This window comes from Lepidochelys kempii, chromosome 6, assembly GCF_965140265.1.
Source record: "Lepidochelys kempii isolate rLepKem1 chromosome 6, rLepKem1.hap2, whole genome shotgun sequence".
Lineage (NCBI taxonomy): Eukaryota > Metazoa > Chordata > Testudines > Cheloniidae > Lepidochelys > Lepidochelys kempii.
Genome location: NC_133261.1, coordinates 16,192,360 through 16,208,458, shown reverse-complemented (window position 1 = coordinate 16,208,458; position 16,099 = coordinate 16,192,360). Strand labels below are relative to the sequence as shown.

Here is a 16,099-nt window from a genome sequence, read left to right as displayed (position 1 = left end):
AGCCCCGCACTGGAAGAAGATTCTGTGAACTCTGTGACAGAATTGTATCCTTACCAATGACCCAGAGGTGTAAAGCTCCATATCCTGGTTCCCAAAAAGAAACCAATTCCCCACTGCATGGCTGCCTTGGGTGCAGGGGACTGGACTAGATGACCTATTGAGTCCCTTTCCTGTCATACACTTCTGTGATTCTATGGCTGTATTGCAAGTGGTGCCAAAAATGTGGAAGGCTCCAATCCCATTGAGTTACCCTCTCTCCCAGCATGGGGCTAGATTGGAATGAAGAACCAAGCAGTGAATGTCTCCGTACCCCATTCCAATGCCTCCTGTCCCATTCTTTAAAGCAACCCCAAGGCATTGCTTTTCAAAGCTTAGACGTCCCTGAACTCTCACACCTTCCCTCTAGACAATGCCCCATTTTCAGGTCACAGCCAAGTGAAGGTGGAAATCTATGGACTTTGAGTGTTCTCCAAAATTTCGTTTAAGGACATTTTGGAAGATCTTATCGGGAAGGTTTACATTTCTTATCAGGGTTATTCATTCGATAAGAAAAGCTCTGGGCTGTGTGTTTATAAGAAGCAGCACCCAGGCGTTTCTCTACATTCACCACTCATCACCACTGGCTTGTGTGTCAGAAAACATCATGAAGTGGCTTCTGCTCCTGAGTTTGGTGGCGCTCTCTCAGTGCCGGGTGACAAAGTGAGTACTGGGGGAATACACCACTTTGGGCTGCTGAACTCGGCTTTCTACATAACCCTGTGTGATTATCAAGGGGAATGTCTGCACCTCTCTCATTCTCTTCTCTACTCTCCCTTCGTATATAGGCAGCAGCTGGGAACATCCCCTTAGCTTTGTGTTGTAGCAGGGGAATGAGGAAGGCAGGTCTTGTGGTTCAGGCACTGGAGTGGCACTTGCGAGATCTGGGTTAATGCCTGGCTCTACCACAGACTCCCTGTGTGACCAAGGGCAAGTGATGGAGTCTCTCTCTGGGGATCAGTTCTCTGTGATAATATTAGTGTTTATTATTTGTATTATCACAGCATGTAGGACCCACAAGTCATGGACCAGAACTCCATGGCACTAGGCACTGGAAGGCTGTCCCTTCCCTAAGTAGATAACGACCTCAATAAGACATAAGAGACAACAGAGACATGCAGACAGACTGAGAGGGGAGCACAACTAAACAATCAGTCAGCTTGATGGACAGTGATCTCTGCACACCAGCAGCCAAACTGTTGTTAAGGTTTTTTTATAGGCACGACGACAAGGGAGAGTTTCTAAGGAGGGATTTGAAGGAGGACAGTGTGGTAGCTTTGCAGATGTTTATAGGGAGGACCTCCCAACCATAGGGGGCAGGTGGGAGAAAGCACGAAGGTGCGTGATTGAAAATTTATCAAGTTGGCAGTAGAGGCTGGCATCATGGGCCAATGGGAGATGGGCATCAATAGCTTGATAGCCAGTGAGGGATAAGAGGCAGGGTGGGACTGAGTGCGAAGGACCTTGGAAGTGAAGACAAGCAGCTTATGTCTGATATCATAGACCAGGGGGAGCCAGTGGAGGGACCCAAAGAGAGGAGTGTCATGTTCAAAGTGACTTGCTAGGAAGATTATATTTGCAGCAACGTTCTGAATGGACATGAATGTGGCAAAATGGCATTTGTCAAGGCCAGGGAGAAGAAGTTGCAGCAATTGAGACATGAAAGGAGGAGAGCTGGAACGAGAGCTATGGCTGCGTGAAGGGATAGGAAAGGCTGCGTCTCAGAGAGCTTATGCAAGAAGATTTGGCAAGATTTAGACATAGCCTGGATGTGAGGAGCTAGACAAAAGTTGTTTCACATGTTTTGGGATTGGCTTTTTTTGTAGGAACCGATCCCTGTACAGCGTGCTCTACCCACGCCATGTGTGACTTATTCATCTTTATGTTCCCATCTTATCTCGTCCACTGTTACCCTGTCCTTTGTAAATGATTCCTTTGATGTTCCCTGCCTTATCTTGGCTAGTTCAGCCATTCTGTCTCTTGGCTTACCATGCACTTACCTGTCCTGGTTAGCCATAGACATTCTGTGTTCAGCCTGCTGATCTATTCACAGTACCTTACTAATCCTGCCTCCTAAAAAATGAGGCCTCCCTCATGTTCAATTAGTCCCATCAAGCCAGGCCTAGAAGGTCGAGATTTGAATTTGGACAGAAGGAGACAGGCCTGGAGGAGGGAGGCAGATCTGTGAGTCATCGGTATAGAGGTTGTAGTGGAATTTGTGTTTGCGGATGAGATTACACAGAGATAAGGGGTAGAAGGCGAATAGAAGGGGACCAAGGACAGAGCCCTGTGGAACTCCCACAGAAAGTTGGAGGGCAGATCCTCTGAAGGCATCAAAGGAGTGATTACAGATGTAGGAGGAGAACCATGAGAGGAGAGACATGGAAGCCAAGGAAGAAAGTGATTTCAAGCAGAACGGAATGGTTGACGGAGTCAAGGTGGCAGATAATAGTTCCTTTGTCCATTTTGTCTATTTCAACAGTAACCTCTACAGGACAGGGACTGTCTCTTTCTATGTATTAGTACAGCTCCCAGAATGTTAAGCCATCTCTCTTCTATACATATCGGCTGGGATTTTCCAAGAATCCTACAGAAAATTTGTGCCCAACTCCCTCTGACTTTCAGTGCCCTGGGCACTCAACTCCTTTGCACTCCTTTGATAATCCTAGGTATACTAAGGGGTCTCAGTGCAATGTAAAACTGGATTGCACTGTCGGTGCTGAACACAAGGCTTGTCTATTGTTTATTTCCTATTGATCGGTCTCTCTCCCTACCCTTGTTGATTAGGGTCTCCCTGAAGAAGGGGAAATCCCTGAGGCAGAACCTTAAGGAACATGGCTTGCTGGAGGATTTCCTGAAGAAACACCCTTACAACCCAGCCTCCAAGTATTTCCCCAGCCTGGCCAACAAGTTTGCCAGTGAGCCCCTAACAAACTACATGGACGTGAGTATAGCAGGAGAGCCGGTCTTGTAGCCTCCCTCTCCTCATCAAAGCTTCCCACTTCTCTGCCAACAGCTGATCTCTCCTCCCAAAAGTGCCCCAACCCACTCCCCCACCCATGTGCTTCCAAGCAAGCTCCCATCTTGCTGCAGCCACGAACCTGAGCTGGGCCACCCAGCCCCCAATTGTCATTGGATGGCATTCAGAAGAACATTGGGAAGAGCACTCCCAGGGTTTGCTGGCTGTCCTCTTCCAATCATGCTCTTCCACACACTGAGATTCAGGGGTCTGAGGCTAAATAATTATGTGCGTTTGATCACCTGTGGCTATTGGAGACCAGGAGGTGCTAGGAGCCATGCTGGGCAAAGTGATGGCAGAGAAACACCAGCTCAGGTTGAGCCTTTAGCAAGGACACTGTAGCCCAGACCCTCAGCTGGTGGAACTATGCCGGTTTACTCCTGGTGATGATCTAGTCCTTGGATGGGAAGGGTTTCCTCTTTGTCCATTGTTTTTTGTCCTGCTTTGGCAGATGGAGTATTATGGAACCATCTCAATTGGTACGCCTGCTCAGGATTTCACTGTCATTTTCGACACCGGTTCCTCCAACCTGTGGGTGCCCTCTGTGTACTGCTCCAGTGCAGCCTGCAGTAAGTCACCTGCAACCTCTCTTGCCTTGACATTCCAGCTGGGGTGGTTGACTGAAATCATAGAGATTTACATTAGCAAGGAGGAACCTTAATTGAAATAATTGATTTTAATTATTTTTCGAAAGGCAGTTGATTCTCACTGGTTTGTAACCACTATACTCAGGTTGACTTGCAACTAGATATTTACATTATATTTCGTACTTCCTTTAGCAAATCAGGGGGATATACATGTCAATACACATTTATTTAAGCAATTAACATAGCTTTATACACATTTATTCAAATTCTTACTTTGTTCATTTTTTCGTTATTTTAGAAAATGGTGAAGAAGGTGTTTCTTATTTACTACATTATGATTAATTTTTGGTTTCTATCAGACTCAATTTGGATGGAAATTGGAAAATTCACTTTAAAATTCAAAATCCAGCTTTTAAAAAAATTAGTTAGAACTCCTTTCAATGGGCTGTATATACAAGAAAGAAAAATTTATCAAAACATGTTTTGCATTTAAAAATAACAGTTTTATGAAACAAAGGAAGTGTTATTTGTAGTCAGTGAATTGAACTGATTGTTTCTGACCCACACGTCCTTCAAGATTTTAGAACTTGTAGAGCTCATCCTCTCGCACCTAGCTTTTATTCAGAGATTGGAAGAGGAAAACAAGTGTTCCCATTTTTTCAATTCCCAATTGGTTTCTTAAGTTGGAATAAACTAGTCTGTGAACTGAACTAGTTAATAAACTGACCTGAAGAAAGTATGCTCTCTGCACCTACAGAAGAGGCTACTGCTGTCAAAAGCTTGTTTAGCTTGAAACTAAGGAAACTCTGGTTCCAGGTGCTGAGTCAGTCCAATCTTCCAGTTCTGTTGACTTTCTTTGAAGCCAGAAAACATGCACTACTTAACAGTAACCTTTGTAATTAATTTAAATTATTTTAGTAGATTTTAGTAACATTTAGTAAGATTTTAGTTTAGACCTTACCGTATGTTGTCATAATTTCAAAGTTAATTGAAAATAGGTTATTTTAAAAAAAAATATACTGACATCTTAAAAAAATCAGATTTTTTTTTTATCATTGATTTTTATTCACCCGGGAAGACAGAGTGCAGCAGGTCTCCCTCCATTTTCCTTCCACATACTACACAGTGTCAGAGGTGGAATGGGTCCTAGTAAGACAAGAAGCTAGGCACTTGAGTGTGGCAATGTTGAGTCCTGCAATGTGTGACTCTTAGGCATCCTGACCTCACCAAAGAATTCAGAGCCTCGCTAGTCACCCAAGCTCTCCGTACAATGCATGGGGAGAGTTACAAGTGTCAGCCTGTGACCATCTGACTCATCTGTACTTGCAGCAAACCACAAAAAATTCAACCCTTCAGACTCCTCCACCTACCAGGCCACCAGCCAGAGCCTCTCCATCCAGTATGGCACCGGCAGCATGACTGGAATCCTGGGCTATGACACCGTCCAGGTAAATCACAAGAAAGGATCAAAACCCATGGAAAAGACATGGTGAAGGATTTGGCGTTAGAAGGACAGGACGCATCTGGGAAGCTAAAGCAGAGTATGGGTATGAACTGGGAGAGGGGGGATAGAAAAAGGGAAGAGAAGAGGCAATGAGACTAATCACAGAATATTCTCATATGGGGGAGAGACCACAGTGCAGGGCACGCCAGCCTCTGAGAACTCCCCAGGCCACCAGGACCCTGTGGTAGACTTGGCAGCTTCTCCAGGGTGTAGGGTGTGTCTGATTGTCCCCATCCCTCTCCCAAGGTTGGAGGCATTGTGGACACCAACCAGATCTTTGGTCTGAGTGAAACTGAGCCCGGCTCCTTCTTTTACTACGCCCCCTTTGATGGGATCCTGGGTCTGGCCTTCCCCAGCATCTCCTCTTCTGGAGCCACCCCCGTCTTTGACAACATGATGAACGAGGGTTTGGTGTCTCAGGACCTCTTCTCCGTCTACCTGAGCTCGTAAGTCAGGGCTGGAAACAGCCCATCTGCTGCAGTGAGATTCACGTTCCTATAGCGCCTCTCTCAATGAGTGATCCCTGCAACATTTGCATAAGAATTCCCCCAAAGCAGCCACCTCTGCGGTGGAACATGGCAACTGTCCTATGCTAGTGATTTAAGTTTTTGGGAGCAGAAGTGAACACTAGGGCATTGGTATTAAACTGACTCCTGGGAGAAGAGTTTCCCCTAATACCTCACCCAGATGATTTCCTGGCTCAAAACCTTCTAGCACCAGGCTGAACCATCTTCTCAGTCCTGACTCTGAGGGAAGAGCAGCCCCTACTGAGTCACTGACACAACTGCCTCACACACCTGGGCCTTTCCTTGGTGGTCTCCCGTCCACATGTGGCCAGGCCCAAATGTGCTTAGCTTTTGAGATCTAGGAAGAGAAAGCCCAAAGTGATGTCAAAGCAGGGGGTGAGGTGCTCCTCTCATCCAACCAGCCTGTCCTATCTTGGCTACTAGATGCTGATATTCCCAGCTCTGAGTCTACCCCAGCACTCCCCAGCTGTCGTCCTTCTCTAACAGATGGAGCGATTGCTATTGTCTCATTAGCCAACCATTCATACATTCTCCTTGACTCTCCTCTCTCCCTTCTCCAGCAATGACCAGACTGGGAGCTTTGTGATGTTCGGCGGCATCGACTCCTCTTACTACTCTGGGAGCCTCAACTGGATCCCTCTCTCCTCTGAGAGTTACTGGGAAATCACCATGGACAGGTATCGCCCACCTCTTGGCCCTTCCCCTTCAATGTTACCTTGAAAAAAGGAGATGCATGTGGGAGCCGGGAGAAGCTCAACTTAGAGTCCAGACAAGATGAGAGACAAGACAAGGGAGTTGGGATCACACTGTACTTGGAGTTATAGGAAAGGGGCTCACCAGTAAGGCAGTTAGATGAGTGGATCTCCACCTCGCCCATAACAGGACCCAGAGATGACCTGTGTCTGCCACTCGTAGGGGGGCAGGGTTAGGGCAGCACCACCACCCCCGCGTCCCCTGTGCCAGGACCCCTCTCTCCCCTGTTTAGCAATAAAGTAAAGGGCAGGGTGGTCGCAAACCCTTGACATCAGTTTGTGACCCTCAGGCTAGATCGGTCACAGTCCCAGAAGGTTGTAGGACAAGGAGCGATGGGCAATAGCCAAGGAAGGAGAGATTGAGGCTGAAACATCAGGGGAAACTTTTTGGCATTCAGCAAGAATCACCCTACAGGCCTCTCACTGCTGGCTCGTGGGCTGAGTGGGAATGAGATCGGAAGTGTTTGTGGGAACAAACAACAAGTTCCCCCCGACTCTCTCTCTTGCAGCGTCACCATGAACGGAGAGATCATCGCTTGCTCTGGTGGCTGCCAGGCTATCATTGACACTGGTACTTCTCTGCTGGCTGGGCCCTCTTCTGGCATCTCCAACATCAACTCCTACATCGGCGCCAGCGATGGCACGGTAAGGGCAGGGAGAGGGAGAGATGCTTCTAGAGGTGTCTGCTACACACGGATGTGATGCTCCATCTCTCTCATTGGAGAACCTAGTGCCCGAGACGTGTCTAACCTTTCTTCCGTGTGTTGCCTCCCTCCCTGCAGATCAGCTGCAGTGCCATGAGCAGCCTGCCCAACATCGTCTTCACCATCAACGGCATCGAGTTCCCTCTGCCCGCCAGTGCCTACATCACTGATGTGAGTGTCCTGCTGAGAAAGCCGCCTCGGGGCCTCTTAGCCAGGGCTTGTGCCTTAGGCCATTGCACTGAGCATGCTGGCAAAATGCCCCTGCACAGCCAGCGTGAGCCTGCAGGAGCGTCACTGAGATGCAGCTCAGAGTCTGTCCCCAGTATGAGAGTGGGGCGGCAGAGAACTCTTCCCACAAATGGATCAAGGGGGAGGGATGGTCAAGATGAAGGCAGGCCCACAGTGAAAGTGACACACCGCAAGAGAAGCGAGGCAGCCTGTGGAGCTGGCCACCATAGGAGATCACCAGGGCAGGGGCCTTACAGGGCTAGGAGAGAATTAAATGAGCAGCTACCCCAGCTGGGAGGCTAGATCAAGAGAGATCGCTGCCTTGTTCTCCAGGGCATGGGCATCTGGGCATCAGGAAGGATGTTCCTTCCCCATGATAAGAGTTTGCTCCCCACTGTAAAGGAACAAGCAAGCTGCTTTAACAGCACACAGCAACACCAGCTGGTAGGTGGGACAGGCAGTGGGGAAGCCCAAATCCACTTATAATCACAGCATGATTTCTGGTGGCAGAATGAAATCGCTCCCTTTGGAATCTGGCCAGGAGCCTGGAAAGAGCGTGCTTTGCCTCCCCAAGGGATGTGTCATGAACAGAAGTTGTCAGGACCTTGCTTTTCTTCCCAGTTGACAGGCTGCATCCCTTAGGCCTTGGCTTAGGCACTGGGGCTGTTCTGAGGCCCAGATCCACAAAGGTAGCTCACTGGGAGTTAGGCATCTAAGAAGCATCAAAAATTGGGGCCCAACTTACCAGTGTCACTCCCTGCAGCCCACAGAGGTCTCCTATGGAAGCCCTACCCAGTCTAATGCTACTTGGTTTGAGAGCTCTGAGATCCCAGCCCAAGATGGTAACAAGCACCAGCAGGCCCTACAGGATGGTAACTCACTGAAGTTCCAGCCCAATAATTACCATGTCCCCTTTTCCCCTGGTGCAGGAGTCAGGCTCTTGTATGTCCGGCTTTGAAAGCATCGACGTTGGAGGGCTCTGGATCCTCGGAGACGTCTTCATCCGCCAGTACTACGTTGTCTTCGACAGGGCCAACAACCAGGTGGCCCTGGCCTCTATGGCATGAACACAGCACTATCCCTGGGGCACTGCCATGGAACACTGACCCCGGAGAGTCTCTGTTTCTCTAGAGCCCCACCACCGCTTATCGATCAAGTGACATCACCCCACACTCACCCTCTATCCCATAATTTTACCCCCAGTAGAATAAAGGAATATAAGAGCATTTGAGTGAATTGTTTCTCTTTGATGCGGTTTAGGATTGGACCCATCTTTTATTCATTTTTTGAACATTGGCTTTTAGGGCCACAGCTACCTGCCTATGAGTACTAGCAACAATTTTTAGCAGCTGTTGCATCCACTGGTCTGTAAGGACCCGGGGTTGCAATTTATTAGCGGTGCCCCACCTACCCACCATTGTTCTGAAAGGCACATGTCTTTGCCAGTTGTTGCCTTGAATGGGATAACTCCATGAGAGACCACAGAGTCCATTATGACCATAAGAATAAATGGTAGTGGCTGATCCCAATCCTTTCCCTGCTGGTTTACTATTTTTTAAAAAGCTGTTTTAAGAGTGCGGTTAGCCCATTCTAACTGGCCTGAACTTGGAGGTGTCCTGCTAGATGCAATTTTTGCTTGATTTGACTTGCTTGACAAGGCCTTTTAGTAATATTCTTGATGAAATGAGGTCCTTGGTCCAAATCAGTTTTTTTTTTGGCATACCCCACCTGGTTATTACCGGCTCAATCAGCACACGGGCTGTTGTTTGGGCTGTGTTGTTATGGGTGAGGATTGGTTTACTCCATTTTATAAGTGGATTAACAGTTACCCAACAACACTGACTACCCTGGCTTTTGTTGCTAAAGGGCCAATGTAATTAAATAGTAAATGAGCCCAAGGCCCCTCTATTCTCTGCTGTTTTGGAGGCTTTTTGATTATATTAGAATTAACATTATTGGCTGTACAGGACAGACAGTTATTTACAAACTATTTTATATTACTGCTTATATTTGGCACCAGCCAAGTGCTTGCAATTTAGCTAAAGATTTTTTTTACTCTCAAATGCCCCCTCTCTGGGCTAGGGAAATTATTTCTGTTTTTAATGCCATGGGTACCACCCAAACTACTTTTGTTTGCCAGTTGTAGCACAAACGGCTGTCCCACCGGGGACTATGCTAAAACTGGAGCCTGAACTAAGGCCTGCATTAACTGGATCATGGCTTCCTGCTGCAAAGGGCCCCTGTTTCATTTCACCCCCGTCATTAACAATTTATGCAGCGGGGCTGCCTTTTTTGAAAATCCCTTAATAACATTTTGGGAAAAATTAACCATTCCCAAAAAGGATTTAAGAGCGGTGACATCGGTGGGAGCTGGTAATTTAAGAATCAGCTCTACTTTTTGTTTATTAGGGGAGCACCCTTCCTGTCCCAAAGTCACTTCAAGATAATTTACTTGTTGGGAACCCAACTGGGCTTTTTTCATTTTTTTTTTTTTTTGATAAACCCAGTTTCCTGAATTTTTTGTAATATCCTATTTAATAATTTTTTTTTGTTTGAGTGGAACTTAGGATATTTACATAAGAAAATATACTGTTTTTTTAAGGCATTTTATTTTACATTTTAACAACATGGGCATGACAAATAAGAACGACATTGTTCCAGCCCATGGGGACCCTGGCAAAACACAACTGCTTCCCTGGAAAGGTAAAAGCAAATTTGTAATAGCTGTCCCGATGTAAAGGGATAGGAAAGGAAGCATCGGCCAAATTCAAAACTGGAAGCCACTAGTCCCCTCCGACGCTGGAAGCTATTACCCATAGGTGCCGACTCCGTGTGTGCTCCGGGGCTGGAGCACCCATGGGGAAAAAATGGTGGGTGCGCTGCACCCACCGGCAGCTCCCCACCCCACCCCCCTACCCCAGCTCACCTCCGCCTCCGCTCCGCTCCACCTCCGCCCCTGAGCGCACCGCCACGTCATCGTTCTCCCCACTCATTCCCAGCGCTTGCACCGCGAAACAGCTGTTTCGCACGGCAAGCCTGGGAGGGAGGGGAGAGGAGCGGGAATGCGGCGTGCTTGGCGGAGCAGGTGGGGCCGGGGTGGGGATTTGGGGAGGGGTCCAATAGGGGCAGGGTGGAGCGGAGTTAGGGCGGGGACTTTGGGGTGGGGGTGGGGCCAGAGGCGGGGGGGCCGTGAGCACACACTGGTGCAGAAAAAAGCCACTATGGGGGCCATCGGGGTGTCACCTCAGTAAGGGGGCAAAAATCAACTACCAGCCTTCAGGTCTTGCTATCACTTTTATGGACTGGCCAGAGGGCAACATTATTGGGATGTGACTGTTCCACTAAAACCCCTTGGCTTAAAAGCCCATCAACTGGGGGTTTTTTTAGGCTGGCTTCTGCCTTTTTTGATAGCTGTGCTGCTTCTGGCGTGGGGGATCGGGATCTGTAACTAGGATCTTTGTCTCAATTTTACCACATTCTATTTTATTTTATTTTTGGCCTGCATCTCCTGGCGGGTTTTTTTGCAATTGCTAGAATTTTTGGAGTTCACATTGGCCACTTTAGCTCTTTAGATGCCTTAAGGATCATTATTCAGTAGCTTGCCAAATTTTTCCTGGCTTTTAGGATGTGCTGGGAGGCATTTTTCATAGAACACTGATAGCAAAATTAATTAACATTTTAAATTTTGTAAAGACGTTAATTTTTAAAATCCCTTTTTTAGATTTTTAAAGCCAAATTGCCTTTTATGCATGTATGTATTTATTAATTAATTTGTTGAACTGATACAAAATGTTTTTCAAAAAGGAACAGTACTTTTTGCCTTATTGAACCCCTGTAAGGTCTTAATTCCAGCTGGAGGGCCAAACAGGTTTTTATTTTGGGTACTACTTAGGGAATAAGTGGCACCTGTATTTAACAAGAAATTTTGTCCAAACACCCTGTCAGGTTTCCCTCCCCACTCTGAACTCTGGGGTACAGATGTTGGGATTCGCATGAAAGACCCCCTGAGCTTATTTCTACCAGTTTAGGTTAAAAAATTCCCCAAGGCACAAATTCTTCCTTGTCCTTGGACAATATTGCTGCCACCACCAAGTGAGTTAGACAAAGATTCAGGAAAAGGACCACTTGCAGTTCCTGTTTCCCCAAAATGTCCCCCCAAGCCCCTTCACCCCCTTTCCTGGGTAGGTTTGAGAATAATATCCTCACCAATTGGTACAGGTGAGCACAGACCAAATCCCTGGGTTTTTAGGACACTAAACCCAATCAGATTCTTAAAAAAACCAGAACTTTATTATAAAGAAAAAAAGTAAAAGAAGCACCTCTGTAAAATCAGGATGGAAGGTAATTTTACAGGGTAATCAGATTCAAAACACAGAGGATTCCCCTCTAGGCAAAACTTTAAAGTGACAAAAAACAGGGATAAACCTCCCTCTAAGCACAGGGAAAATTCACAAGCGAAAACAAAAGATACTCTAATGCATTTCCTTGCGGTTACTTACTATGCCTGTAATTTAGATGTATCATTCAGTAGGAGCTGGATTACTTGCTTGGTCTCTCTCTTTGTCTCCGGAGAGAACACACACAGAGCACAAAAACAAAGCCTCCTCCCCACCCCCCGATTTGATAGTATCTTCTTTCCCCATTGATCCTTCTGGTCAGGTGCCAACTAGGTTAATTGAACTGATTAACCCCTTACAGGTAAAAGGATTCTGTACCTCTGGCCAAGAGGGATTTTATATTACTGCATACATAAAGGTTGTTATCTTTCCATTTATATTTATGACGCCCCCCAAATCATAGACAGTGCTGGACAGCCTGCTCCACACTGGCTGTGATTTCTTCCTGGAGCTCTAGAAGAAAACAGAATTATTAAGACACATGCACCTCTAAATATACTACTGATTATATAAAAACTAACAATAATTTCCATTTTTCAAGGATGAATTTTAACCAGTTGATTCTGGGAAACTTTCACGGGAGAGTGCATCAGCCACTTTGTTAGAAGCTCCTGAAATGTGTTGTATTTCAAAATCAAAATCTTGGCGAGCTAAACTCCACCGAAGAATTTTTTTGTTATTTCCCTTGGCGGTATGAAGCCACTTGATTGGTTTGCAGGTTGGTTTGCAGGTGGAAACGCCGTCCCCAAACGTATGGGCGAAGCTTTTCCAGAGCATACACAATGGCATAACATTCCTTTTTGCTGATTGACCAGTGGCTTTCCCTCTCAGGCAGATTTTTGCTGAGAAACATGACAAGATGGAATTCTTGATCCAGTCCTTCCTGCATTAAAACTGCTCCCACACCACGCTTGGAAGCATCTGTGGTTACTCGGAAACGTCTGTCAAAATCTGGGGCACTTAGCACAGGGTCAGACATGAGTGTTGCTTTAAGCTGGTTAAAGGCCTTCTGACACTCTTCAGTCCTCTGAACTGCATTTGTCTGTTTCTTTTTGGTTAGGCTGTCAGTGGGGTGGCGATTTGGCTGTAGTGCTGTACAAATCGCCTGTAATATCCAGCCAAGCCTAAGAAGGATTGGACCTGTTTCTTTGACTTTGGGACAGGCCACTTTTGGATAGCATTCACTTTGGCCTGTGGGGCGTTGATAGTTCCTTGACCCACCTGGTGTCCAAGGTAAGTCACTCTATTTAGGCCTATTTGACACTTCTTAGCCTTAACAGTTAGTCCTGCCTCCCTTATGTGTTTATCTTATGTGTATGGCCTCTTTGGTGTCCCTATGTCTGATAAGTGGGGAGAGGGGGTGGGTCTCAGTCCCAGACCCTGGTGGGACAGGTGCCCACATTTCCAGACAAATTAATCATAAGGGGCACTAATTGGGTCTCTTTATCTCAGTAGATAAGCCAGAGATCAAATGGGTCATAGAAACCAATCCCCCTTCATTTCCCCCACCTTTCGAGGTCACCCTTCCTGTAAGGGCTGAAGCGGATTGAGGGACCTGGGGGTACCAGAGTTTTGTGTCCGGGACCTTTCCCCAGTGCTGAATTCACTGTGAGAGTTCTATCCCTGATGCCCCTTCCCTTCATCTCCCTGTCTGGGTGAAGCTGTGTGTACCATATCGCCTCCCGCTGGTGGCCCTGTTAAGGCTGAAGGTCTAGAAATCATGGAGATTCTATTCCAGTGATTCAATGCCCTGATCTAAATATTTGATGAATATGCATGAGCTCACCTACAGAAACAGCAGAAAATGTCTCCACTACAAGAATTTAAACCTGACAAAGCTCCAGTGTGGAACAAGTTTTAGGAATACAAGAATTGCCATGCTCCTGGCTGGCTCTGGTTTGGTGCCCTTCCAGTCCTGTGATTGCCTGATTCTATGACACCACCACTGTTAGTAACCATTGATTTCCATCAGAGATGTGGGGTGCATTATGTTCTCCACATGGTGGAAGCCCCCGGGATCCCAAATCATCTGACTTTTTCTGTTTAGCTTTCTCTTTCTCTTTTTATTCTTCGGCAAATCCCCAGTTCCTGGGACAGCAGCATCTATCATCACAGGCATTCTAGGTCTCATTATTCTGTTAAACAGCATGTCTGCAGGTGACACCACATTTCATTGGTACCATCCCGTAGCTGAACTGTGCTAAGCATGGGACAGTGTGACTCCAAAGCCCTTTTCAGGAGCAGCTTTATTATTTTAACACCATTTTCCACCAACACAAGCCATCTGCTCTTTTTGCTGAAATCTGACTTTGAAGTCTTTCTGCCTCAGGTCTCTTACTGAGGTGTTTTGGATTCTCTACCATGCCACAGTGTCAGAATGTTACCCTTCTGCTAGTTGGAGTGGGCAGCAAGAAGGGCCGGATTCAATATCTAGAGGCTCCTTTTCAACAACAGAACACAGAACCAGCTCCAGCCCCCATGCAGTAACCTGGGAAAATAACACGCCACCCCCGGATGCCTCTAAGAGGCAATACTTCCCCTTCCACAAGGACAGAGTCTGAGTGTAGAGAGATTTTTTAATAAAAGTAAAGTAGCTTTAATTTGGGAAAACAGCACAAGTGGGATTCATAAACATAAAAGCATGAACAGAACACTCACCCTGGAATACGCTGGGCAGTGTCTTTTGCTTCAGGTTCTTCAATCCAACACCAATGTTCCTGTAATGTGCTCCCCTTCATATTCCACTCACAGTTGTTGTCCTTGGTCAGTGAAGACCCAGCATTCATAGGTGCATCTGCGTGCATCTTTTACTCGCCTCATTGTGGTGGGGGAGTAAAAGCCGCTTTCCTTGCTATGCTGGCACTGGCACTTGCTCCACACACCAGCCACCCTCACCGGCTGCCTGCTTGCCACTCCTCTGGCCACCTGCTCACACTCCAGTGGCCATCCTCACCAGCTGCCTGCTCGCCGCTCTGCCATCCACCGCCTCAAATTTACAAGTTCAGCTCTTCATCCTCAAACCAGTCACAAATTATTGCAGGCTGCAAGGAATTCTGCAATGGGAATGACACAATTGGTTATATCAGCCAACTTTATGTAGAATAGGCTACATTATAGAAAGCACAGGGAACTGCAGATCAGGATTGAGGGACATCAGAAGAGCTGTGTATGTGTCAGGCCTGAGGGCTGGAACAGCAGGCTGGCCTGTGGCACAGGAGTGAGGCTAGGGTTTCCATATGTCCGTATTTTCCCGGACTTGTCCAGCTTTTTGGTTCTTAAATCGCTGTCCGGGAGGAATTTTTAAATATCTAAAAACGTCCGGGATTTTGCCATTATTATTTTTCCCCAAAGAAGAGTTGATCATTCAAAAAAGAAAGTGAATGTTGATCACTCAGGAGAGTGCCTGCTTTTTCCCCCAGCTCCCAGTGCTTGCACTGTGAAACAGCTGATTCGCCTGGCTGGGAAGGAAGGGGAAGGAGGGGGAACGCAGCGCGCTCAGGGGAGGAGGCGGGGCCGGGGCAGAGATTTGGAGAAGGGGTCCAATTGGGCAGGGAGGGGGCGGAGTTGGGGAGGGGACTTTGGGGAAGGGGTTGGAATGGGGGCAGAGAAGGGGCGGGGAAAGGGAGGAGTTGGGGCGGGGCCAGGGGCGGAGGACAAGAGCAAATACCTCCTCCCCCGTGTGGAGTCTCCTCTTTTTTGAATGTTCAGATATGGTAACCCTAAGAGAGGCGCTTTGGCAGCACTCTGTGTGTGTTTCATACCCCAGGGCTATAATAACCGGTCAAGATTGAGAGGCATTGGCAGAGCTGCGTGGAGCCCCAAGACTGGAAGAGCAGTGGGTGCTATAGGGCAGGATTAATCCTTACTGCTTCAGGGTGCTACGAGGTGCCTGTATTGTCTCTCTGGTGTCAGACGTCTCAAAGCAAACCTCTCTTCTCTAAATCTGAGATCTATTTTGCCTTGTTGTTATTTAAAAATAACCCTGACATATGCCACTAGGAAACAGTGGAGAATACCAGCATATTTCACCTACATATTTCACCCAAGAGCTGACAGGTGACAAAGCCTTTCCCTGCAGAACTGGGTGAGCTAGAACCAGCCCCCTAGAAGTAACTGGCTCTCAAGCCCACTCCCCTGAGTCAGCCAGTCGCTCAAATTCATGCTGCCCATCCTATTTCCAGCCCACTAACTGCAGCTCCCTGTGCTGATCTGGGCTCCGAAACCTACCAATGACCTAGAGGTGTAAAGCTCCAAATCTGGTCTGTGCTCATCTTGTTTACCTATTTGGTTGGTAATTGCCAGGACCTCACGGTGGGGCATCAGGGGATAAGCTACAAACTTTTTT

The 16,099-nt window shown here is 47.2% G+C and overlaps 1 protein-coding gene across 2 annotated transcripts; it reads left to right on the top strand.

Annotated features, from left to right (window-relative positions):
- Positions 1-643: 643 nt before the first annotated feature.
- On the top strand, positions 644-8,532 carry LOC140912469 (pepsin A-like). Of its 2 annotated transcripts, XM_073346908.1 has the most exons (9): positions 644-699; positions 2,824-2,980; positions 3,507-3,624; positions 4,972-5,090; positions 5,393-5,592; positions 6,234-6,350; positions 6,935-7,070; positions 7,208-7,300; positions 8,287-8,532. In XM_073346908.1, exons 1-9 carry the CDS (start codon positions 644-646, stop codon positions 8,422-8,424), a joined length of 1,134 nt encoding a protein of 377 aa, XP_073203009.1. In that variant the 3' UTR covers positions 8,425-8,532. The 2 variants fall into 2 exon arrangements, with proteins under 2 accessions (XP_073203009.1, XP_073203008.1); XM_073346907.1 differs by lacking the exon at positions 644-699 and having other exon boundaries at positions 2,831-2,980.
- Positions 8,533-16,099: the final 7,567 nt, after the last annotated feature.